The sequence below is a fragment of the Piliocolobus tephrosceles genome, chromosome 8 (genome assembly GCF_002776525.5).
Source record: "Piliocolobus tephrosceles isolate RC106 chromosome 8, ASM277652v3, whole genome shotgun sequence".
In the NCBI taxonomy this organism is placed as follows: Eukaryota; Metazoa; Chordata; class Mammalia; order Primates; family Cercopithecidae; genus Piliocolobus; species Piliocolobus tephrosceles.
In genome coordinates, this window is record NC_045441.1 from 36,575,541 (window position 1) to 36,601,240 (window position 25,700).

General features: G+C 42.7%; 1 protein-coding gene across 1 annotated transcript in view; it reads left to right on the forward strand.

The window, feature by feature from the left end:
- The first annotated feature begins 221 nt into the window (after positions 1-221).
- Positions 222-25,700, forward strand: part of ABCA13 (ATP binding cassette subfamily A member 13) — a 514,497-nt gene continuing 489,018 nt past the window's right edge. The window contains 1 exon segment of the mRNA XM_023226480.1: positions 222-290. Within this exon segment, the coding sequence (XP_023082248.1) occupies positions 222-290 (69 nt within the window).

The following is a 25,700-nucleotide window of genomic DNA, read 5'->3' on the forward strand; positions in this document are numbered from 1 at the left end:
ACCCTCCCGAAACACTGAAGGGCTAGTGAAAAGATTCCTCAGCAGATGCAGAACAAGAGGGGACATCTGATGCCTGTTTTATTCAGTCACCAGTAATCGCTCTTGCATCACTCACTTTTGTTAGAATTGACTAATAGGCAACATGCCTTCGCTTGAGCCCAGCAGATATAAGCACCATCCGTACAGGCAGGCTTCCTGACTGAGAGCAGGGAGCAGCAGGCATGGGGCACGCCGGGTGCCAGTTCCAAGCCCTGATGTGGAAGAATTGGCTCTGCAGACTCAGGAACCCGGTGAGTGCTTGCTTTGGTTTTCCATAGGGTTCCAGTGAGGTCTGGAGTGAGATCAGGGTCTATTCTTGTCTGCCTGCCTCTGCCTCCTGGCAGGTACAAACACCCATGCTGCAGGGAATTTGGGAGGGTTGGATTATTTTAAATCAAAACCTGTCCAAGGGTCAAAGTAGCTGAACACTTTAATGACCAGCATGAAATAAAGGCTGAATAATTTATCAGAAAAGGGCAAATTTAGAAAAATTCTAAATATCAAACAAACAAGCAAACAAAAAACAAGTGGAATTGAACTATAATTTGTGTTCTAAGCATTCATTGTAAAGACTGACCAGTGAATTCTCAGGTTTAAGGAACAAAGCATTGGCTGCATTTAATGCATAAACAGAATGCTAAAGGTACTGACTCCAAAGCACAAGACTGCACAATGTGCCTCACCAGAGCAGGGCATGACGCATCCACGCTGTGTTACGCTGTAGGGTCACATCTTTAGTGTTAATTCGCATCTACTTAGAACTATATTTAAATTACATTAGCAAGGTTTTCTAAGCAGATTGGAATTGTTCAAATCAAACTTGTGTGAGTACTTAAGCAAATATCCTGTAAGTGTATGTTTTTATGAAATATAAATCAATTGCTTATTATTATGATTAACTTTATTCCTGATGCTACTATATAAACGTTAACACCTATAAATGTCATTTTTAGGAGAAGTAGATGTGCAGTAATTTACCTACATCATTTCGGATTTTAAGGTCTCTAGTTAACCTATGGGATTTTTCTGCTGACAAATGCTTCGGTTTGAAGAGATTCAGTTATTGACATTGAATTACATTTTGCTGAATCCTCAGAGCCAGAATATTCTATCTCTCTGTCATGAAATAAAATACATGTTAAAGGAGATGTTTTCTTTTTTATGTGATCTTCAGGATCAAAATGATTTCAGTTGAAAGTTTGTGCAAAAGTTTTAAGTTCAGGAATAAAGGAGTGAGACGCTCTTCATTGGTTGTTAATGTGTTCGTGTCTGTGTAGGTAGTTTTACATTTATAAACAGTGTATTTCATTGACATGCAAGTTTGTTTTAGGGAATTAGCCTAGCTTCCCATGAAAGAGTGTTATAGGTGGAAGTTGGTTCCCAGGCTCTGCTCTTTCCGCTTTATGCTTATCAACCTCAGAACAGTTCGGTGACCGAGGTAGCCAGACTGCCTACTCCTCCTTAACGGACACTTGAGTTTTAAAAAATTTTCACAATTACTTTTGCTGCTAAGGTAAACATCCTCATCAGAAGGTTTTATTTGTTTGATAACTGTTTATTTAAAATGGTATCTCCTGCATCCCGCCTTTCTTAGCCTTATTTTTCTTTAGTATTTACCCTCTTGTAACACAGCAGAGATTTTCTTATTTGCCAATTGCCTCTGGATCCTACATTAGTGTGTTACATTCATGAGAACTGGACATTTTCCCCAATTGGTTCACCAATATATTGTCCAGCACCCGGAACAGTGCCTAGCACACAATGGATGTTCAGTAGATATTTGCTGAATAAGTAAAAGAAGGAAGGAATAAAGCATTTATGCATCTCTGTTATGTGCCAGATAGTGGGTGACCAAGAAAAGTGAGTTCCCGGCCCACAAGGAGCTATAGTCTGTTCAGACAAAAGCAACGAAAAATGCAATTAAATATTTAATGAAACCACCTCTTGGGATATATCCTACAGATGTCCTTGTACAAATGGGAAGTGATATTTTTACAAGGTTATTCATTATAGCAATGCCTAGAATAGCAACAGAGTGGAAACAACACAAGTGGTTCCATGCATGGAATTTGGAGCTGCCTGACTGGGTTCACATCCCAGTTCTGCCACTTACTAGTTTACTTTTTCAGGCAATTTCTTAACTTGGTCTTCTTCTCTGTAAAATGAAATTGTTTGTAAGTATTAAATGAGTTTGTACATGTGATTGCAACAGTACCTGGTATGGGAGCTATTTTCTTATATGGTAGAAATGGGTGACCTCAGACATCTGTGGACATGAACTGTGGGCTGTGAGGGGAGGAGGCACAGGGTAACTTCAGTTTGTGGCTTGCACAATTGGGTTAGAACAGAACTCCAGGGGGATAAAATGTGAATATGTTTACATATCTTAATGTTATTACAGTGGAAATATTGAGGGCAAGCCCCTCTGGGTGAATGTCTTTAAACTGACCTATTTTTCACGGCATTCTCCCATTGTCCAATGATAATCTGTAAATTCTTTATTTTTGAACTATGGAAGCGAGGTGTTGGCATGAACTGTGGAATAACCAAACTGCCTGAGTGAATAAATGGCCTCAAATACATGTTTATTTAGTGAGTAAAGCCAGCAACTACTTGTTAGATGAAGGAAACTTGTCTGTTTTTACATTTACTGGTTTTTTTCTAGCTTTTAAAAAAAAAAATAATTGATGCATAATAGATGTCCATAGCGTCAGCATACATGTGATAATTTAATAATTTGTATCATTCATAAAGAGCAAATCAGCATATGCTTTTACATTCGCTTTTAAAAAATCTTTATTATATTTCATGATTATAGTTTCTTCAAAAAAATCTTATTATAGATTCAAACAAAAATTTAAAAAAATAGAATAATGGATAAATAGTACCCATCATACTTAATGCCTAGCTTTACAGACTGTTAAAATTCTACTATTCTTGGAAAAAATAGTTTCTTACCATTATTTTAATACCATTTATTTTTTCCTCTTGATTTTTATTTATTGTAAAAACAGCACTAAAACAAAAGATAGACATTTTAAGGTCATCTAAAATTTTATTATCCTAATTAACTTACTTGTGTGATCTTTTCTTATCCTTAGGCATACACAATGCAATATTTTTATGTAATTAAAGTCATAGCTTTTTTCCCACTTAATATTGAAGCCTAACATTTTAAAAGTTGCTGTGTGGTCTTCTTATTTAATGGTTTTATTGAATAATAGTTAATCAGTTGGATACACATAATTATTTGACCATTTCCTTTTGTTGAAGATTAAAGTACTTTCCAGCTCTTATTGTTATGAATAACATCATTATGCACAAAGGATACACCTTCTCCTGGATCATTTCTCTTGAATAAGTTTCCTGGGGAAGATTCTGGGTCAAGGTAAGGACACATTGCTTTTGGGCAGGTGGAGAGCAGTTGACGATGCCTCAGGGGTGTCCCCATGGATAGTTCCGTGCAATACCATCAACATTGTCAAATATTCAGTGGCTTCGAGCCATGCTTTTCCACATGAATTTCTATTAATTTCTACATTTTATTCTAACTGTAAATCAATCTAATTCATTACTTATTTTACTTTTTATTTCTTTTAATTTTAATTTTTTTAAATTGACAGATAATAATTGCACATATTCATAGGGTACATAGTGATGTTTCAATACAAATAATGTATGGTGATCAGATCAGGGTAATGAGTATATCTGTCGCGTCAAATGTTTATTATTTCTTTGTTTTGGGGACATTTAATATTCTCCTCGTAGCAATTTGAAGCTCTATGATATATTATTATTATTATTTCATACGGAGTTTTGCTCTTGTCATCCAGGCTAGAGTGCAACGGCATGATCTTGGCTCACTGCAACCTCCGCCTCCTGGGTTCAAGCGATTCTCCTGCCTCAGCCTCCCGAATAGCTGGGATTACAGGCACGTGCCACCATGCCCAGTAAATTTTTGTATTTTTAGTAGAGATGGGGTTTCACCATGTTGGCCAGGCTGGTCTCGAACTCCTGACTTTGGGTGATCCACCCGCTTTGGCCTCCCAAAGTGCTGGGATTACAGGAATGAGTCACTGTGCCTGGCCTATATGATATATCATTGTTATTATATAGTCATCCTACAGTCATATAGAGCACTGGAACTTATTCCTCCTATCTAGCTGTAATTTTGTATCCTTTAACAAATCTATCCCTATACTCTCCCTCCCGCTACCTTCAGCTACTTCTTATCTTAAAGAATTAACAACAGCAACAACAATAATAACAACAACAACAACAACAAGAAAATCATGTAAGCCAAGTGTAAGCTCCTTGGATAGCTCTTAGTTCTACAGTCTGTTTGGGTTCTCCCATGTTTTAATATTGAACAGAGCAGCTGAGCCTGTAGCATGTGTACTGTGGATGGCACACTTCCCCTAATCCATCCTTCAAATCATGGAGCAGTGACCATTTGTTGTTGTCTCCAGGACCCTACATCTGTTGACATCTTGGATCTGTGTTCTGAATCTTGCCTCCTGTGACTGCTACTCATTCCTTTCCCTCCCCACCCAATTGGACAGGACTCTGATCCCTTACTCCATTAAGGAAAGCTGATATCCTGTAAGTGATATCAGCTTTTTGGGTTTGGCTGGCCAATTTTACTGAAGACTTGGGCTAGTGGAAGAGGGTTGAAGCATAGTTTAATACAAGGACATCAACGTTTTAAAAAACTCATGGTTCTCTCCTAGCTATGGGCTGGAAGAGGATAATGGAAACAACAAAACTACACTGGCCACAGTTTTACTAGGAACATCCTTCTGCCCATGGAAACCACACCCCAGAACCCAGTGACAGATACCCAGATGTCTACCCTACATAAAGCACTGCATTCTTGATTTAAAAGGCCACAGTGAAAAAATTCTTATTTTAGTCATGAATAAGAACTATGGTGTCACACCAGGGTTCATCCTCTGACCTGGCCTGTGGGGAATACGCGGAAGCCTATTAGAGTGTCTGAGTTCAAATGCCATCCCTCCCACTAGTGTTAGAGAGACCTGAGTCAGCTCACCCAAACCCAGGCTGAATCCCTGTTGGGCTCTGCCGCTGCCTATCTACCTCCTAGCAATCTACCCTGGGGCTAGGGAGGGAGCTTTCCAAGATCACTACCTTGGAAATCACTTTTTTTCCTTTAAGATGTAAAGAAACATATTCTAAAGTTTCAACTACTTCAAACCTCAGAGTTTTTGTGTGTATATGTGTGTGTGTTTTTCTTTTCTAAAACAAAATAATCTCATTTCTTTGAGATTTTTGTCTGTTACTGAAATCAGGTGCTAAAAACTGAACTTGGTGTTACAAAGAATACTTTTATTTTGCAAACACTAATCCTGCTAGCTAGTTTCTGTATTTTTCTGAAATTGAAAAAAATTTACAGATATCAAGCCTCAGAAGTAAAGTAGCTCTTATTTCTTTTGGACATTGTTTTAGAGGTTGGATTTTTGCTGGTTTTGCATAGTTACATGTTACAGCTCATCAACTATTTGTTGTCAAATTTGCGATAAGGATTTACTAAGGGAATCAGCAGATGCCAGAAGGTAAAAGGTGAGGTGCCTGATCTCTCTCATAGGTTGGAAAAAGTCTTGAACTAACTAGTCTTGAACTGCTCCTATGTCTAGAGGTCCTTGGGGTCAGGGCATCCTCACTAGCTGTGGGTCAGAAGTGGCGCTGGGGTGCTGCTGAGCAGCCACCTGCGAGCCAGTGCACTTACTGCTCCATTTCTCAGCAGCGGCCCACACCCAGGGGCGCTCCATATACAAACCCGCTCAGCTGCAAACCAGCACTGCGAAACAAGATTGGCAGTGAGAGGCGAGAGGGTCCTCAGGTGGTGTGGGAGCCCTTGAACTATTCTCGTTTCCAGCACTTACACAGAAGTGACACATTTCTTGCGATTAGGCCTCACGGATGACTGACAAGATGGCTTCTTCCTCTGTGGCTGCAGTCATACAGCAGTGCAGGTGCGATGGAACTCCTGAAAACTCGAAGCTCCCACCGAGGGTTCTTTAATAAAATGTAGAGTAATTCAACTTCTCTTTGGCTAGATGAGAAGATAAAGTTGATGATCTTCCTACTTGTCATTAAATCGAGAGCCCGTGGGATCTTGGGGCTTGGCCTGGGCTGCCCTGGCCTTCAGGACTCGCCTTGCACTGGACCCTGGTAGGAAACTGCCTCACTGCAAGGCCACTGAGGGCCATTTGAGTGTTTCTCAGGTTTACTAAGAGCAGTGATCTAGGAAAAGCAATTCAGAAATCGAATTAATGAAAAGCAAACCTCCCTTTATATTTTTTTTTAGCATGGGCTGGCCTCTACTAAGCTGTTTGGGGTTGGTTGGTCTGGTTTTCCCCATTCACAACCATGGTATCAGCAGTGCCTCTTCTTTAATTTCAGTTGATCTTAATTTGCTTCTAAACCTTTAATTTTAGCTTTATTTTCCTCCTACACCCTCTCTCAAAGCACTAGTGATTGAATAAACAACCAAATATAAAAACACAACTTTGAAGGGCAGTGAGGGAACTCCTTGCACAGTGAAAGCATCTCAGTGTATCATTAAGAGTCTGGCTGTGCAGTGAGCATCTCTTTTGTCCTGCATTGTTGTCTGAGTTTAAGAATGTGAGAATAGTGGCTGGGCGTGGTGGCTCACACCTGTAATCCCAGCACTTTGGAAGGCCGAGGTGAGCAGATCACCTGCGGTTGGGAGTTTGAGACCAGCTTGGTCAACATGGTGAAACCCCGTCTTTAGTAAAAATACAAAAATTAGCCTTGTATGGTGGTGTAATCCCAGCTACTGAGGAGGCTGAGGCAGGAGAATCACTTGAATCTGGGAGGCAGAGGCTGCAGTGAGCCAAGATCGCACCAGTACACTCCAGCCTAGGTGACAGAGCGAGACTCTGTCTGAAAAAAATTAAAAAAGTGGCTGAGCGTGGTGGCTCATGCCTGTAATCCCAGCACTTTGGGAGGCCGAGGAGGGCGGATCACGAGGTCAGGAGACCGAGATCATCTTGGCTAACACGGTGAAACCCCATGTCTACTAAAAAAAAACACAAAAAACTAGCCGGGTGTGGTGGCGGGTGCCTGTAGTCCCAGCTACTTGGGAGGCTGAGACAGGAGAATGGCTTAAACCCAGGAGGCGGAGCTTGCAGTGAGCCGAGATCCGGCCACTGCACTCCAACCTGGGCGACAGAGCGAGACTCCGTCTCAAAAAAAAAAAAAAAAAAAAAGTAAAAATAAATAAAATAAAATGAGAAAAAAAGAATGTGAAATTATCCAGTGTTCTAAAGGTATGGAAAACTGACTGGATTTCAAAGACAAGCCATCCAGTTCCTCATTTACCAATTTGACTGTTAGGCTGAAAAGAGAAAATAATTCTCTCTAGGTTACTCTTTTGCTGAATTGTTACCAGCATATTGGAGAGAAAATGACAAGATTATCAAAAAGCTAGGTTTGGGAGATTTTATTTAGGATGATGGATTTACGTGGCTTCTGTGCAAAATGAAAACCAAAAATAAATAATAATAATAATAATAATAATAATAATAATAAAGCAAAGACTTACTTTCCCAAGAGGCTTTTCCTTCTTACTTGTGAATGCAGGTCTCCTTGGGAAGCCTGGAGTTCCCTGGCATAGTTATTTACTTTGGCCCAGATAGGCCTGGGTTTTTCAATTACAGGAAAGGTTTTAAAAACAACAAACAACAACAAAACCCTCTCAGTAACAATAATGTGAGAGACCAGAGGCAAAGGCAGCCTTAAGCCTTGTTTTTATGAGATTGTATTGGAGGCTGAGGCTGTTTATTGGGGAACTGGCCCTCATGAGAGGCACATTTCTTTTTTCGATTTGGAACTCTGGGGGCTCCTTTCAAGGAAACCTTGCCCGAGGTCAGTGAGTGTCCTCTCCTCTCTCTGCCTCATTCCTGTAGGGGATGATTTAATCCTCCCCAGCTGCCTGCTGTTGGCTACGCCAGAGGGGTCCCCTGAGGGGTAGTACCTGTGCCTGGTCCTACCTGATTCCGGGGCTGTCCTGGCCAGACAGCACCTGTCATCCTCCAGGTTTGAAGTTGGAGCCCTGGGAGAATTGAACCTGTTGTCTTGTTTTTCTAAGACCAGCCGAGCGGGCGCAAAAGAACCAGCGGGTAGGCAAGTGTAACAGCAAAACTGCACGTTTATTTTGGTAACCTAAGGTGTGCGGGAGAAGTCTGTTGGCCTCCAGGGAAGGAGGCCGGCAGAGTCCCCCCGTGGGGCTCTCCGACGGACTTCCCACAGTCCCGACATCCCGACAGGAGTGGGGCTGCAAGAAGGCCGTGTGGCTCAATGGCGGAGAGCGGCTTTTCTAGGAGTGGGAGGGCAATAGGTGGGGCATGGGCGTGTCAGGGGCGTTCCGCAGGTGCGACCAGGTAAATCTTGGTCTCTTCAGATTGACGTCACCTGGCGCATGCCCAGTTGGTCTGCACCCTCCCTGGGTGCCGGCTGCATTTTCGCGCGTGCGGGAAGAGTTGGGGGTGGGGGGGGGATGAAGAACCCGGAAGTGCACCATCTTGCCTCGGTTCGTCCAAACAGTCCAACCTTTTATTGATAATAGTGATTAAGGGGCGCCGTGGTCTGTCTGGCTACTTCCTGCTGTTAAGGGGCGTCGTTAAGGTCAGGGCCCATGGTTGGTATTTGGACGCACGGATGAAAAATAAAATAAGGCACAGTATTAGTATAAGAATAAGAAATGGAAGCATTTGTTGGAATATGGGCAAAACCCAGAGGGAAGGCCCCAGCAAGGTTGAGGTATTAAGGTTCTGTATTTCAGCTTGTATTTTATTGAGGGTTTGAATGTTAGTGTCTGCTAGGCTTGACTCGCTAACATAATAGCAGCACTCTTCTCCAGGGAAGAGACAAGTGCCTCCTTTTTCAGCTGTAAGCAAGTCCAGAGCTCGCCTATTTTGGGCAGCTACTTGGGCTATTGAGGTAGTCCGGCGCTGCAGGGAGGCCAGTCCTTCAGCTGATTCCAATAACTAGAGGGAGGAAAACAGCCCGTTTTTGATGAAAGTGGCGTAGTAGCATAGAAAGTTGTTGGAAAAGCTCTGCTACCTCTGCCTGGCTGTATAAAGTTAGACTGGGGACCAAGAACACGGGGACATAGAGGGATCAATTAATGGCTGTATGGTTAAGAGTTTTAGAGAGAGAGACCAGTTGTGTTGAAGGCCATGGGCGGGGGGGGGGGGCTGCCACTAGGTGGGGGCCTTCTAAAGCCTCACAGAGGAAGCGGTGGGAGAGATTGGTTATATTCACAGTGTAGGTTAAGTTTGGCCTTTGGCGGATAAGTGTGAGCCATGAGAAGGGGCCTCTATTGTGTGGAGAGAAGTTTGACAGCCTTAAGGAAGACAACTGGCAGAACTATGTACTACTGAGTGTGTTCGGCTGTCTTGTGGCCAAGTTTCAGTGATTAAAAAAAATAACTGCCATACAGTAGGCGGACTAGCAAAGGTCTGAGTGTATGAGTGAGACGGCAATATAAATGTAAACTGAGACTACATTTTCAGTGTAGTTGCAGTGTCCCTTGTCACTGAAGATGTTCGATGAAAGTTAGAAGACGGGAGAACCACTGCTCTGGACTATTGTCCGGAGGTAGATATGGATCTGGGGCTATGTATTGAAAGTCTGATAGGTTTATGTAGAGGATGTTGAGAAAGCAAGCTAGGTGCCAGGGGTCGGGGAGCATGAGATAGTCAAGGAAGCTTTGTAAGTTTGAGGCGAGTGGGGGAAAGTTGAACTGATGTCCACTGATTATTCTCAGTGGGGGCCCTTTTTAGCTGGGAAATATGAATCCAATGCGTGTGTCCTAGGAGTTTTGCTGCTGTATGTGTAGACAGGAGGACAATGTATGGACCTTTCCACCTGGGCTGTAAGTCTTTGGCTTGGATATCTTTTATGTATACTTGGTCTCCGGGACTGAGGGAGAGATGTGGGTTGTAGGCATCTGTTGGAGGAGGGTGTGCTAACTCAGCGTGCTGTCTTAGGAGTTGTCTGAGAAGAGTGAGATATGGGAGGTAGTTCGCCAAAGGGGCTGGCAGGGAAGGTATTTGCTGGAGGGTTAGGGGCCGTCCGTAGACTAATTCGAACGGACTGAGGCCTGTTGGGCTTCGAGGTGCTGCCCGCAGCCGGGTCAGGGCTAAGGGAAGGAGGGTTACCCACGACTGCTGGGTTTCGATTGAGAGTTTGGTGAGCTGTTGTTTGATGAGTCCGTTAGCCTTTTCTACCTTACCAGAAGACTGAGGCCTATAAGGGATGTGGAGTTTCCAGGTGATGTGTAGGAGGGATGCCACCTGTTGGACTACCTTAGAGATGAATGCTGGACCATTGTCGGATTGAAGAGTGACCGGGAGACCAAACCTAGGAATAATATGTTCAGTGAGTATAGAGGCAACAATGTTAGCGGTTTCTCCTGTGGTAGGATAGGCCTCTATCCACCCTGAAAAAGTGTCCACAAGGGTTAAGAGGTATTTGAATTTTTTATGTTTTGGCATATGTGTGAAATCAATTTGCCAATCTTCACCTGGTTGGTGTCCTCTGAGTTGGTGGCTGGGATGGGGATTACGCAATGCGCCTTGAGGATTTGCCTTTAGACAGGTAGAGCACTGCTGGTTGATTGTCAGTAAGTGTTTTTGTAGTGTTGGACAGTGGAGGAGGGGATTTAGAAAATTGTATAAGGCTTTGGGTCCTATATGTAAAGAGTTATGTATGTCTGTTAGAATGGTATGGAGTTGTGTTTCAGGAATAACTAGTTTGTTATCAATATATATCCAGTCACCTGTAGTTAGTTTGGCGGTTGGATTTTGTAATAGCTTAGCCTTTTCTTCCTGAGTGTAGTTAGGGGCATACTGGGGGGAGAGAAAACAGACAGAAGGAGGCTTAGGGGTGGAAAATCTGGCGGCTGACTTGGCAGTGACGTCAGCGAAATTGTTGCCAGCTGCTATCAGGTCAGATGAAGTTTGGTGCCCTTTACAATGTATAATGGCTACCTTGGAAGGTGCTGACAGTGCATCTAGTAGTTTGAGTATTTGGTTTTTGTTAATAATAGGGGTACCGCCAGTGGTTAAAAACCCCCTCTCTCTCCAGATGACTGAATGAGTGTGTGCGATTAGAAAAGCATATTTAGAATCTGTGTATATGTTTACTGTTTTTCCTTTTGATAGCAGGAGTGCCTTGGTCAGTGCAGTGAGTTCTGCCTGCTGTGATGTGGTCCCTTGTGGTAGGGGTTTTGCCTCTAAAACTGCAGAGGAGGTAACTACTGCATATCCTGCCTGCCTGTTTCCTTGGGGGTTGATAAAGGAGCTGCCATCCACAAATAAGGTTAGTTGTGCATTCTGAAGGGGCTGGTCATGCAAGTGTAGGTGGCTGGGGGGTTGAGCCTCCAGGACCTCAGGACAAGAATGTTTAGTATGGGGTGGTTTAAGAGAGTCTGGCAGTAAAGTGGCTGGATTTAGAGAGGAGCAAACTTCTAAAGTAACAGTGGGGTCTTCTATGAATAAGAGATGAAAAAGTTGGAGCCGGGATGGAGTTAAGTGGCTAATACTTTTATGAGAGATGAGATCCTGAAGACGGTGTGTGGAGAGGACCGTTAGATTACTGCCTCTAATGAGCTTTTTTGCTTCCTGGGTCAGGCAGGCTGCCGCTGCTAACGCACGCAGACAGGGTTGCCAGCCTTGTACAGTTGGGTCTAGCTGTTTGGATAGATAGGCCACAGGACGGTGGGTGTTACCGACAGGCTGGGCTAAGAGACCAACTGCCACTTTCTGCCTTTCATCTGTAAAGAGTTGGAAGGGACGCTGGAAATCAGGCAGTGAGAGAGTGGGTTGTGAGAGAAGGCAAGCTTTTAAGCGGGTGAAATGAGTCGAGATTAATTTGGGGTTGGACAAAGGCCCATGTGGGGTTTCTTTAACTCCAAGGCACGGACAATAATCTTCCCATCTGAGATTTCTCTACTGTAAAGTTTCACATAACAAAAGATCTTGCCTTGCCCATTTTATTTGCGCTTTATTAAACTTTGATGGCTTTTTCTGCCTATCTTCTTTATGGGAGTGTTTCCTGTTGTTATGACTGCAGTGATACTGGTTTGGCTAGGATTCTAAAATTGGGGATCCAATGTCTGAAGAAACCTATTAGACCTAGGAAAGATTGAATTTCTTTTGCATCTTGAGGGGGAAGAAGGTTACGTATTAGGGCCATGCGGTCGGTAGTTAGTGACCGGGTTGTTGGGGTGATTTCAATTCCCAAGTATATGACAGTTTGGCAAGAAATTTGGGCCTTGTGTTTAGATACTCTATAACCTAATGAGCCTAAATGGTTGAGGAGAGTTGCAGTGTCTAGAAGAGAGTCTTGTTTGGTAGGGCTACAGATTAGGAGATCATCTACATACTGCAGAACTTTGCTATTAGTGAGAGGGCAGGAGGCAAGGTCTTTCGCTAAGGCCTGACCAAAGAAATGGGGGCTGTCCCGGAACCCTTGTGGGAGGACTGTCCACATCAGTTGAGTGGAGGTATGTGTGTCTGGGTCCTCCCATGTGAAGGCAAACAGGAACTGGCTGTCTGTGTGTAGGGGTATGGTAAAGAAGGCATCCTTAAGGTCTAGCACAGTAAAATAAGTAGAATTGGTAGGGATATGGGACAGTAAGGGTGTAAGGGTTGGGAACTACAGGGTGCGTGGGACGGGTGGCTTCATTGACTAGCCGAAGATCCTGTACTAACCTATACGTTCCATCTGCCTTTTTAACTGGAAGTATTGGAGTGTTACAAGGGGAATGTGTGCGGACAAGGATATGTTGGCTAAGTAGTCGCGTGATAATTGGCTTTAAACCTTGTAGATGTGTCGGAGAGAGAGAGAATTGGGGGCGGTTTGGGAAACGAGTAGGATCTTTGAGCTTGACAAGAACTGGTGGGTGGTGGGCAGCTATGACCGGGGTGGAAGTGTCCCACACTTGAGGGTGTACAAAAATAGGGAAGATGGGGGGTGGGGGCGACATAGGAGGAGCGTGTGCGCCTGCACAAAGCATGAGCAACAGGTCATGAGAGGGTTGAAGGGGAGTGGATGGGTTGGTGGGGATGTGTATGGAGGCCTTTAAGGTGCTCAGGATGTCTCGGCCTAGTAAGGGGGTAGGGCATGAGGGTATAATGAGGAACGAGTGCACAAAATAGTTGTTGGCCAGGCAGCAATTAAGGAGTGGAGTTTTTCGTGGAGTGGATGGCTTTCCGTCTACCCCTACTACAGAGATATTGGATGGAAGGCTAGGTCCAGAGAAGGACGGCAAAACAGAATAGGTAGCCTCGCTGTTGATTAAAAAAGTAATTGTCTTACCCGCTACCAGGAGAGTTACCCGCGGCTCAGCGAGGGTGATGGGGGTCCCCGAGTCTCAGCACCTTCAGTTGTCGTCGTCCAGATGTAGGAGCTGGAAGGAGCTCCCAGGATCCTGGGAAAGGGGGTCACGTAGAGGCGCGGCACCTGTTCTCAGGGTGGGGCAATCAGACTTCCAGTTTCCTCCCTGCTGGCAAGCAGGGCAGGGGGGTTGCTGGTGGACGAGGGTTAGGACATTCACTGGCCTAATGTCCTGATGTCTTGCACTTATAGCAAGGCTGCGTTGGGACTCGGGGACCCTGCGGACACCTGTTGGCATAGTGTCCTGCCTTGCCGCACTTATAGCAGGCTCTATGGAGTCTGCGGGGTGTGTGCTCTCTGGTCTGGGGTTACGACTGGGCTGTAAAGCCGCTGCTAGGAGCTGAACCTTCTGTTCAAGGCAAGCCTGCCGTCTCCTCTCTGGAGCTATAGACCTTAAAGGCTAATTTAACTAGGTCTTGTATTGGTGTCTGAGGACCATCCTCTACCTTTTGAAGTTTTTACGAATGTCAGGAGCCGATTGAGAAATGAAATAAGACGCCAAAATGGTGGCCCCTGTAGGGGAGGCCGGATCTAACCGGGTATACTGGGTTAGAACCTCAGTCAGTTTAGGGTAGAGGTTAGGATAACCTGGAGGTCATGCCAAGTTAAGTCATAGGCCTGACAAAGGTGTCTAAATTCCTTTATGTATATGGTAGGATTAGCTGAGAAATCACCTAAACGCTTCTCAATTTTGGAAAGATCGGCCAATGAAAAAGGGACATGTACTCTGACTACCCCCTCCGCCCCAGCCACCTCTCACAAAGGTGCTAACACTGTAGGAGGGTGTGGGCAGAGATAGGGGACTCAAGACAGCCAGTTGGGGGCCCCGAAGGAGGCACGGGACTGAGTAGATTACGAGTAGATAAGGAGGAGGAAGGAGGAGAGTCTGGATGGGGGGAGGAGGAGGAGTCTGGGCAGGAAGGGAGGGGGTGGAGAGAAGGAGTATAGGGACGAGAGCCCAAGGCCCAAAAGCCTTGTATGTAAATTAATTTCGGACCACTTGCCTAGCCGCTGGCAGAAATTGCTGAGGTCGATCACGCCACAGTGGAAAGGAAAATTAACCGCTTCCTCCTAAGTTCTTGTTCAAGCTGTAAGGTTTTTAAATTGGCTAGGAGGCACCCTAAGGGGGTGCTCTTTGGAAATTTGGACTGGGGGTTTCCCATTTGTTTCCTCTTTACCGACACACAATGGACACAATGGAAATGGAAGTGGATCTCTGCCTGGCTTCAAAGCGTGCTTTGGAACCAGCAGAGACAGACTGGAGGCTCTTGAAGCCAAAGTGGAGGGTACCTTCAGGTGGACGTCTCGGTCCTGCAAGGCTCTCCGAAGCCACGTGGTGGCTTCCAAGCCACTTGGTGGCTCAAAATGGACCTCGGACCTGCGCAGGATTTTGGCCGAGGGTGGTAAAGAGGAGACAAGGGCACTTACCCCAGAGAGGCCGTGAGAGTGAGCGAAGCGGGTCTCAGGTCCTGGTCTGTCCGCGGGATGGAACGAGGAGGAGGAGGCTCCCCGGACCCTGGGGGCCCTGAGGAGGGGTCTCCTCCCGGTTTCGGCACCGGGTTCGGCACCATCTGTCTTGTTTTTCTAAGACCAGCCGAGCGGGCGCAAAAGAACCAGCGGGTAGGCAAGTGTAACAGCAAAACTGCACGTTTATTTTGGTAACCTAAGGTGTGCGGGAGAAGTCTGTTGGCCTCCAGGGAAGGAGGCCGGCAGAGTCCCCCCATGGGGCTCTCCGACGGACTTCCCACAGTCGCGACATCCCGACAGGAGTGGGGCTGCAAGAAGGCCGCGTGGCTCAATGGCGGAGAGCGGCTTTTCTAGGAGTGGGAGGGCAATAGGTGGGGCATGGGCGTGTCAGGGGCGTTCCGCAGGTGCGACCAGGTAAATCTTGGTCTCTTCAGATTGACGTCACCTGGTGCATGCCCAGTTGGTCTGCACCCTCCCTGGGCGCCGGCTGCATTTTCGCGCGTGCGGGAAGAGTTGGGGGTGGGGGGATGAAGAACCCGGAAGTGCACCATCTTGCCTCGGTTCGTCCAAACACCTGTGTGTTCTTGTGCCCACCTACTTGGAAAATAACCATTCCTTAGGGATGAGAGGGAAGCAGCCAGGAGGTACGGTGCTCTGTTCTGGACCCACGGAATGACGACTGAGTGTCAGTTCACGGGGGCTGCTACAAAAGATCCCAGATGAAAGCTAAAATAGCGCTGTGCTGTGATCCCGGCAGGCCCTGAGAGCACTCTCTCTCCTTCTGCACTTTGTCACATCGGCTGAGCCAGATGGTGTCAGAGTATGCTCTTTTTCCCTGCCAACAATCATCATGCACTTGAGACCAGGATATCAGTCCGATTTCCCACACCCTGCATGACAGAACTTCTTACTCCCATTTCACAGCTACAGAAAATGAGCCAGGAAGGGTGGTTAACTTGCACAGGCCCATTTGAGGGGCAGCAGCAGAGCTGTGCTGAGACTCGATTTTATCTGATGCCTGAGCTCATGGCACTTCTGGACAGGTTCCTCGAGTAAACAACACCAATACAGCACTCTGAATTTATCTGATGAGGATTGGAGCGGGTGAACTAGGAATAAATGCCACCAAACTATGAGAATTAGGAAACACTCTTGCACATGCTAGGGATGTCAGGAACTACTAGAGGCATTGCCACAGCACAGCCTTGGTGTTGTCTCCAGCACAGCCTTGAACTCCGTGTCTACAACACACATTGGCATGGGTGGTGTGAATCCCAAATTCCAGGTGGGGTTAGGCGCTGCCCTTACTGCTTCTGTTGTGGGGTTTCCTTGTTTTTGGTGATAATTCAATTATCCTAACATAGTACTCTTTTGATACATCACATTATATTGATGCTGGATATCTTTTTTTTTTTTTGAGATGGAGTTTCTCTCTTGTCACTCAGGCTGGAGTGCAATGGCGCCATCTCAGCTCACTGCAACCTCCACCTCCTGGGTTCAAGCAACTTTCCTGCCTCAGCCTCCTGAGTAACTGGGGTTACAGGTGCCAGCCACCATGCCTGGCTATGTTTTTTGGTTTTTTTTGTATTTTTAGTAGAGAGGGGGTTTCACCGTGCTGGCCAGGCTGGTCTCGAACCCCTGACCCCAGGTGATCCATTTGCCTCGGCCTCCCAAAGTGCTGGAATTACAGGCTTGAGCCACCATGCCCAGCCGATGCTGGACATCTCTTAATAAATTCTAAGCCAAGTGTGGTGGCATACGCTTGTATTCTCAGTTACTAGAGAGGATGAAGCAGGAGGATCGCTTCAGCCCAGGAGCTCTAGGTTGTGGTTGATTTGTTTTTCTAAGGCCAGCCCAGCGGGTGCAAAAGAACCAGCGGGTAGGCAAGTGTAGGAGCAAAACTGCACATTTATTTTTGGTAACCTAAGGTGTGGGGGAGAAGTCTGTCCGCCTCCGGCAAAGGAGGCCGGCAGAGTCCCCCGGTGGGGCCCTCGGAGGGACTTCCCACCGTCCCGACATCCCCACAGCAGTGGGGCTGTGAGAAGGCCGCGTGGCTCACTGGCCAAGAGTGGCTTTTCTAGGAGTGAGAGGGCAATAGGCGGGGCACGGGCGTGTGGGGGGGGGGGGCGTTCCGCAGGTGCGACCAGGTAAATCTTGGTCTCTTCGGATTGATGTCACCTGGTGCATGCCCAGTTGGTCTGCACCTTCCCGGGCGTCGGCTGCCTTTTCGTGCGCACGGGAAGAGTTGGTGGTGAAGAAGAACCCGGAAGTGCACCATCTTGCCTCCGTTCGTCCAAACAGTGGTGAGTCACGATCCCCCTACACCTCTCCAGCCTGGGTGACAGAGTGAGACCTCATCTCAAACAAAACGAAATGAAATGAAACAAACAAACCAACAAAACCCACCAATAACAATTCTAAGTGGTGATATGGCTAAACCCAAAGGGAACTCAAATTACTAACCCTTTTTGGGTTCATGCCATCTGTTGACTGGCGTCTGCTCAGAAAGGATGCACAGTTCATGTAAAGCCAGTCGATGCGTCCAGTGTTGTATTGTCCTTGACTCAGTGTGGTCTGTGCTTGCAAATTGAGTACATGTATTAAGGCTTACTTGGTTTTCTATGTTAAGGAGTTAGTGTAAGAATTAACTTTTTTCTCTATTTTTTCCTTATATAACTAGCCCATCGAATTTTTCCAATTGTGTCATTAGAAGCCTGGTGATTACATGCATGACAAGTATTTCTTTGTTTAGTTATCCTCTTTTTTTCTTATTTTTGTTGTTCAGACTTGACAATTCGTATATCTTAAAATATCACCTTTTCATTTTCTTTGAAATATGTCTTTTGTAATTTCAAAACTGCTGAAATTATACTTCATTCATCCATAGCTTTGATCAATTTTCTGCTCTCTTTTTGTTTTACTAAAATTAAATTTACCCTTTTTTACACTTTCATTTACTTTTGAGTTGTATAATGTTTTAATTTATCTTTTTTTTTTAAGTCTCCATTCAAATAGCCTAATGTCATTGTTAAATCACTGTTTTCTACCTCCTTGTACATAAAAGGTCATTTTGTTATAAAATAAAAGTAGTAGGACCTCTTTTTGGACTTCCCATGCCACTGCATATATTTACATTTCTGTTTTGCACCAATTTTATATTTTTTAAAACACTGAAATGTCATACTATGTTCTAATATTTTGTAGCATTAGAATTTTTCATAGCTCTTCTTTCTTCTTAGGAAATATTTGTTTTTAAAAACATGTTTACTTACCAATTATATTTTAGAGACATTTTGACTTAATAATTTATTCCATTGTATTTTGGTTATATAGGAGCTTGGGATGAGAGCATCCTCTCACCATTCCTCTTTCCTCATTCCCTGGAGTCTTCTTGGCTGACTCCAGGGTGCCAGTGGAAGGAGTATACCACTTGATGTCCTGTATACCTACCTCCCTGCTAGTTTCCTTGTGGCTGTAGCTTTCCATAGAGTACCTGCACTCAGCCATGGCAGAAAAAGCACTACGTCCTAAGTGACTAGTGCCAACATTCTAACTCGACCATAATAATTGTGGATTCAAAAAATGTCCATAAATATATATATTTAGCTCCATTAAAAATAGTTGTGTTTAGCTGAAAATGCTATATCAATACCCTAACGATTGATGCTTAATTTCTAATTTTTTTGCAATTGAAACAATATTAAAATAACCCTTTTATACCTATTTTAGATACTTTCCCAATTGTTTCCTCATGAAAAATCTATCAAATGAGAATCTTTGGGTTGAAGAGCATGCACATCTCACAATTTTAAAACATCTTGCTTACTTGACTTCCTGAAAGGTTGTACCAATATGCATCTCCTTTCAGTGTTCATACTTCATTTTGATTATTTGTGTGTCTCCTTTGAGTACTTGAGTGGAGAAATTATTCCTCATTCATCTTTATAATGCCAAAGTCCCTAGCTCAATGTTTGAGAAAGTGCTAAATAAATGTTCATTGAATGCACATTGAAAGAAAAATGCAATTATTTTTCAATAGAAAGCCAAAAAACAACCCTACTGCTCACAAAAAAAGAGAGAAGGAAGAAAAAATTGGTTTCTTTTTTCTATCAGTATCCAACTAACTAAAAGGTTTGCAAAAAGTTTACTTGGGGAAGGAATTTTGGACTTTGATGGAGAGATGTTTGGAAGACTCGACTCCTAAGCGTAAAGGATCTAGGCAGATCAACTAACTATAGTTGCTATTTGGCACTTGGTCTCTCTCTTAGCTTTGACTTGTGCTTTGTTGGAACCCCTTGTGTGAACACTGGACTGTGTTTTCCTGCAGTGCTTAACAATAAGAACTTCAAAATACATCTGGGAAAGTCCCCTCTTTTGAGAGGTTGGCATCTAGAGGCCCCAAATGCCCCAAAGAGACACAATAGAATTTCATGCTTCCTTCAAAGCCCTTTGTTTCCAGAGACAAGGGCAACAGACTAATTATGTGCTTTACTTTAGCTTCCTTGATATTCTAAACTTATGGTGTTTTTCTCTTCTCTCAGACAATGAGATCTTCTGGCTAGCTCCTCCCTTTGAAAGGCTCTCTTTCTTTCTTATTCATTTACAATTTTATTTTTGTACCTAAGTGTTTTATCCTTTGTGGTTTTTTTTTTTTTGCAAATACCTCTGAAATGGCATGTATTGGAACCATTGTCTATCAACATTTGTTATTGTGGGAAACTGCATGACAGTAAGAACACAACTGGAAAATGTTAGCATCATGGCTGACTTAAAATTCGTTATTTGATTTCTCAGAGCATTGATATTCAAATAATTTCTATTTACATAATCATGATCCACAATGTGTTGCACAGATAAGTATCCAGGTGTGTGTGTTAGGGGGTGAGTGGTGCCTTTTCAGCCTATTGTATAAACAGAGAACTGACCTTACAGTATTTCATGTAAGCCTTGAGGTTTTGCCACAAGGATTGGAAAAGGAACTACTTATTGCAAAGAAATCGTCACATAAGCTTCCCTGATCTGCAAGTACTTAAAGTCCACCAATCTTCAGTTGGTTTTCCTTGGCTGATTCTTGTTCTGGCCGTTCTGAAGCTGACTTTGACAAAATTCAACAGCACTTTGTGGTTTTTAGTTGCAACCAAATCAACATACTGCATGAGCCACTTGGAGGATTTAAAAATGTATTTAAATTCAGTTTGGAAATTGTTTGTTCAAGACAGATGGAAAATTACATATTTAATCTGTGGGCCTGAGTTTCTGTCCAGGTACCATCACAAATTAGTTCCAAGATATTGCATGAGATAATAACTTTATGACATGCAAGATGTAAAACTGGCACAGTATTACCTATCTCACTGGTTGTTGTGAGGATGAAATAATGAATGAGCAAGTGCTTGCAAATGCTCCATGGTTATGTAGATGAACTACTTAAGGATAGGGCTTGGTCTTCACCTCTGAATTCCCAAGAAAGCCTCATTCAGGAGTTGTGTATGGCTCTGCTTCATTTAGTTTCACAAGGACATTCATTCTATCCTTCTGGACAGAAACTAGGTCATGTTGGTTCACTGCTATTTCCCCAGTCACTGTAACAGTGCCTGACGTGGTACACAATTCCGAATGAATGAATGAGTGAAAACACTTATTTTTATTGCTTTAGTACACCACAGTTTATTGATCTATTCTCCCATTGATGGGTTTTGCATGACTTCCAATTTTTTTTTTCTTTCACAAAAATGATGAATGCTGTGTAAACACTTTTGAGCATTGAGCATACCGCTTGGTTCACTTGTATAATCCCTTCTAAACAACTGTGTATTTGGTTAAATCATATGGTTTTCTTAAGGTTGAAACCAGTCTAATCTAACAAAATTAATACGGTTCAATTTACTACATAGTTATTGAATTATTGGGTTTAGCTTACTAATATTGTCAAATTGCTGTCCAAAGTTCCTGTTTATCCATATGGTCACTGACAATGAGTATTGTCAGACTTTTTACACTTTCCCGAATTGGTGGGTGTAAAATGATGATCTCATTTGGGTTTACTTTGCATCTGCTTGAGTACTACTGAAACTGAGCATCATATAAGGTGTTCATATTTTGCTCCTGTCTGATCATTTCTTTTGACTGTGTTTGATTCTATCATTTCCTACTCATTGATTTGTAGGCATTTGTAGGTATTACAGACACTTCATTGTCAATTATATATGTTGAAATGGATCGTTCTAAGTCTATGGTTGGTCTCTCCTCTCTTCAAATGGCTTTTCTGAAGAACAGAGATTTTAAGTTTGCAAATAGCTTGTTTCTTTTGTTTATGATTTTTGTGTCTTATTTAAGCATAAACAAAACATAAAGAAAACTGTATGTTTTATTCTGATCATTTTTTAAAAGTTTCTTTTACTTTTGGCTGGGTGCGGTGGCTCACATCTGTAATCTCAGCACTTTGGGAGGCTGAGGAAGGCAGATCACTTGAGGTTAGGAGTTCAAGACCAGCCTGGCCAACATGGTGAAGCCCCATCTCTACTAAAACTACAAAAATTTGAGAGACATAGTGGCGCATGCCTGTAATCTCAGCTACTTGAGAGACTGAGGCAGAAGAATTGCTTGAACCTGGGAGGTGGAGGTTGCAGTGAGCTGAGATTGTACCACTGCATGGCACCCTGGGTGACAGAGCAAGATTATCTCAAAAAAATAAAAAGAAAGTTTCTTTTACTTTTTATTGAGACAGGATCTCACTTTGTCATCCAGGCGGGGTGCATTGGTGAGAACACAGTTCACTGTAGCCTCAACTCCTTGGGCTCAAACAATCCTCCTGCCTCAGCCTCCCAAGTAGCTGGGACTATAAGGGCACAACATCATGCCTGGATAATTTTTGTATTTTTTGTAGAGATGGGGTTTCTCCATGTTGCCTAGGTTGGAAGTTTTTTTTTTTTTTTTTTTTTTTTCCACGTTTAGAGTCTTATATGTGATGATGACAAAGACCTAATCTATCCCTGCCTCCTCCATCTCTACTCTCAGAATAACAAGTTTTATAGCACAATTTGTTGCAGAAGAAATTATTGTCCCTTTGATTTGTCAACCACCTTTCTCGTATGTCAAGTTTCCAAATATGCACAGCTCTATTCCTAGGCTGTTTCATAGGTTACTTTGCTTATTAAGAAACTAATAGCATGGTGTTTTAGTTACTATTATTTTACATAGCTTTGTTATATGAAAGGACAAGTTCTTTCAACCTGTTGATGAAAATTGTGTTGGGTATTTTTGATAATTGTTCTCCCAAATACATTCTAGAATCAGCTCATTAAGTAGGATAACAGCAGCAAAATCAAAACAAATAAAACAAACAAAAACCTTTTGGAATTCCATTAGAATTGCATCAAGCCTATAGATCAATCTGGGTAGGATTAACATTTTTAAGGTACGGAGTTTGTTTTGTTTTTGAGATGCAGTTTCGCTCTTGTTGCCCAGGCTGCAGCGGAATGGCACAATCTTGGCTCACTACAACCTCTGCCTCCTGGGTTCAAGAGATTCTACTGCCTCAGCCTCCTGAGTAGCTGGGATTACAAGCATGCACTACCACGTCCGGCTAATTTTGTATTTTTACTAGAGATGGGGTTTCTCCATGTTGGTCAGGCTGATCTTGAACTCCCAACCTCAGGTGATCTGCCCACCTCGGCCTCCCAAAGTGCTGGGATTACAGATGTGAGGCTCTGTGCCCAGCCGGTATGGAGTGTTTTTAATGCAGTAATGATATTCATCTGTTCATATATTTAGCTTCTCTTTGCTGTCTTTCAATAAAGTTTTGTAATTTTCTTTATGAAATAATGGCACATACTTTAGTTAAAATTTTACCCCAGATGCTTTATCTTTTGTTGATAATACAAATCATATGTTATTTAAAAACACCTTTTTTGATTAATACTTGCTATTGTAGAGAGTTATTGTGAGGTAGGTATTGGATTCTCCTCCTATGATAGTAAATTCAGAATTTTCTTCCTGTAATATAATATTGTAATATGGTGCAATTGTTGTGCTATATATTTTGAGATTAAATTATTAAGTATACACATGCATAACATTATTATAGTTTTTTGGTATCAATCTTTTTGTTATGTATTAATCCTCTCAATCATTGATTGATATCCTTATATATCGACAAGGATAACAACATTCCTTGTCTTAAAATCTTTGTGTGATATTAACATAACTAATTTGTTTAATATTTGCCTACTATCTCTTTTTCATCTCTTTATTTTTAACAATTCTATGTCCTTATATTTTAATTGTATCCATTCTAAATAGCATATAGCATTTTTTTGAAATCGAATATATCAATCCCTCTCTCTCTCTCTATATATCACAAATATATATACATATGTATTTGCAAAATTTGTTGTTTAAAGGCCATTTGGCTAGTTGTCATTTTTTTAATCCTACTTTTTTTCTCTTAGAACTTTGTAAATATTGATGCATTCGCATCTAACGTGGAATATTTTGATATGTTTAAGGCCAGACTGATTTTTTTCTCCTATTGTTAGTGAGTTGCCTTTTTTTTTTTAAATCTGTTGAGACACCTGTGGTAGTCTTTATTTTTGAAGTTCAATAGCTTGAAGTTTAATGGCCATAGTTTAACTATGGCTTGTTTTTTTTTTCCTGAAATACAGTATACTCTTTCATTCTGCAGATGAAATCTTCTCTATTTCAGGGAAATTCTCTTATCTTATATCTTTGAGGAATAACCTCAAAAAATATTTTGTTCCATTTGTTGGATTGTTTACTTTGGGGATGCCAATTTTCCTTATGTTGTATAGTCTTTGTTTTTCAAATATATTAGCTTTTGTGTCTTAATATTTTTGCCTTTAAAAGGTTTTTTAAAATTCATTGTTGTTATTGTAAGCTGTTTCTTATTCCAAAAATTGAAATTTAACTAGTATGTATTTTCTTTTTATGGTTTCTAAATCACTTAACATTCTACAGTGATGATTTTTTTTTTCCTTAGATCCACAATCTCTTTTTTCACTCATTTGTTTATATCTTTTTTGAGCCCTTGTATTCTGAATATTTGTCCTTATTAAAGTGTTCTTCTTAATGAGGCACTTGTAAAGAAATTCTTCATTTTGTTTGAGTTGTTTCTTATCCAGGCAAGCTTTATAACTTTATTTGGTTTGCTTTATCTGTTTTTGTTTGTTTCTTTCCTTCCTAATGTTTAGATAGGAGTTGTGCACTTTGTTTTATTGCCACCCATGCTTGGGGAGTTCAGCCCGGGTATTATATTTGTTCTTAACTCTCTTTTCAATAAATCTGGGACAAGTTTTATTTCTCCTTCAATATCTAGTGTGATCCCTGAGCATATCCTGTGTGCTCTAATCATCTATAGAAGGAGAATATTGCAAATGGTCAGGAGGGCCAGGGAGAAGAGTGAGGGAAATCATCTGAGATGCAATACAGTCTTTAATAGACCAATTGGGCTCTCTGCTCTCCTTTGAAAAATTGTTAAACATTTTATGTCATGTTCAGTTCATCTAGTTGTGGAAATTGCTCTCCAGCTTTGGATTCTTCTCACATTTTGTATGTAGTCCTGGAGGCTTCCCCAAGAGTCAACCTCATTGTTCACTTTCCTTGTTTATTTGATCATTCTCATTTTCCAACTCGTCTATCAGAAACAGGAGATAAGGAGACTCCTTTGGGGTGCTCATCTCCACGGATCGGTATTGGGGATAGTTACCAGGATTGTGAGGGGACTTTGTTATATCTTTAGAGATTGTCAACTGAGTCCAGGTTGAGGCATGGTAAGCTTATCTAATCTGCTCTAGAAACTTTTTTTTTTTTACGTTCTGGTAGTTTTTTTGTATTAGGCAAATACAAGTTTATTCCTGCCTCCTCTAATTTATTTTTTTTTCTCTCCCCCACCCCACCCATTTTGTTTGAAAGAAGAAAAAGTCTATGAGGAAGTTTCAATGTATCATTTTATGCAGAAGTCCTTTTTGTGTACATGTTCAGCTGTATGTATTGCTAATGTCTTCCCAAATGCCACTGTGGCTCAGCTGTGTTGATGGAACCATGGAAAGGTTTATATTCATGCTCCGGCCACAGGGTGAGAGGAATGGGGTGGACCAGGGATCTGGGCATCCACGAAATTCGTGGTGAGAAGTGCCTTGCGGATGGGAAGCGCCGGGGTACAGGACTGAGCACTTCCACACTCTGCTGGTGGGAGCTTCTCTCCTGGAAGAGTAGGAGGGCTTTGTGGTGGTTTGGTAGTGGGGGGCATTATTTTGTTAACTGCTAATAGGTTTACCAGACGGTTATTTTTCTTGAGAGGAGAGCCTGTGGCAGCATTTGCGTCAGTGCCATTTGGATAGCAGAAGTGCCAGTTTCTGCTTCTGCTTGGGTCACTTCCTGGTGTTAAGAAGTCAGCACTGGACGGTCTGAGATGTGGGAGATACGGCGAAATCCTAGCATTAATCAGACATCATTCCTATTTAACAGGGATAGGATTCAAAATGTTAAGCAAGATTCAAGGATAGTAATGATACATAAGAAGAAAAATGTCACATAAAAAGAAGAAAAAAGATGAGAAAGGGAAGGCTGCCTTTGCACCCCTGGAGAGAAATAGTCTTATGAAAGGGTGATTCACTCACGCACAATGGAAAATGACGCAGCAGAACTGGGGTCTGGCTGCTTTTCTTTTGAATGGAGCAACTTCAGACTCAGAACAATGAAAGATATTTTTTCACTTGTGCTTTTCA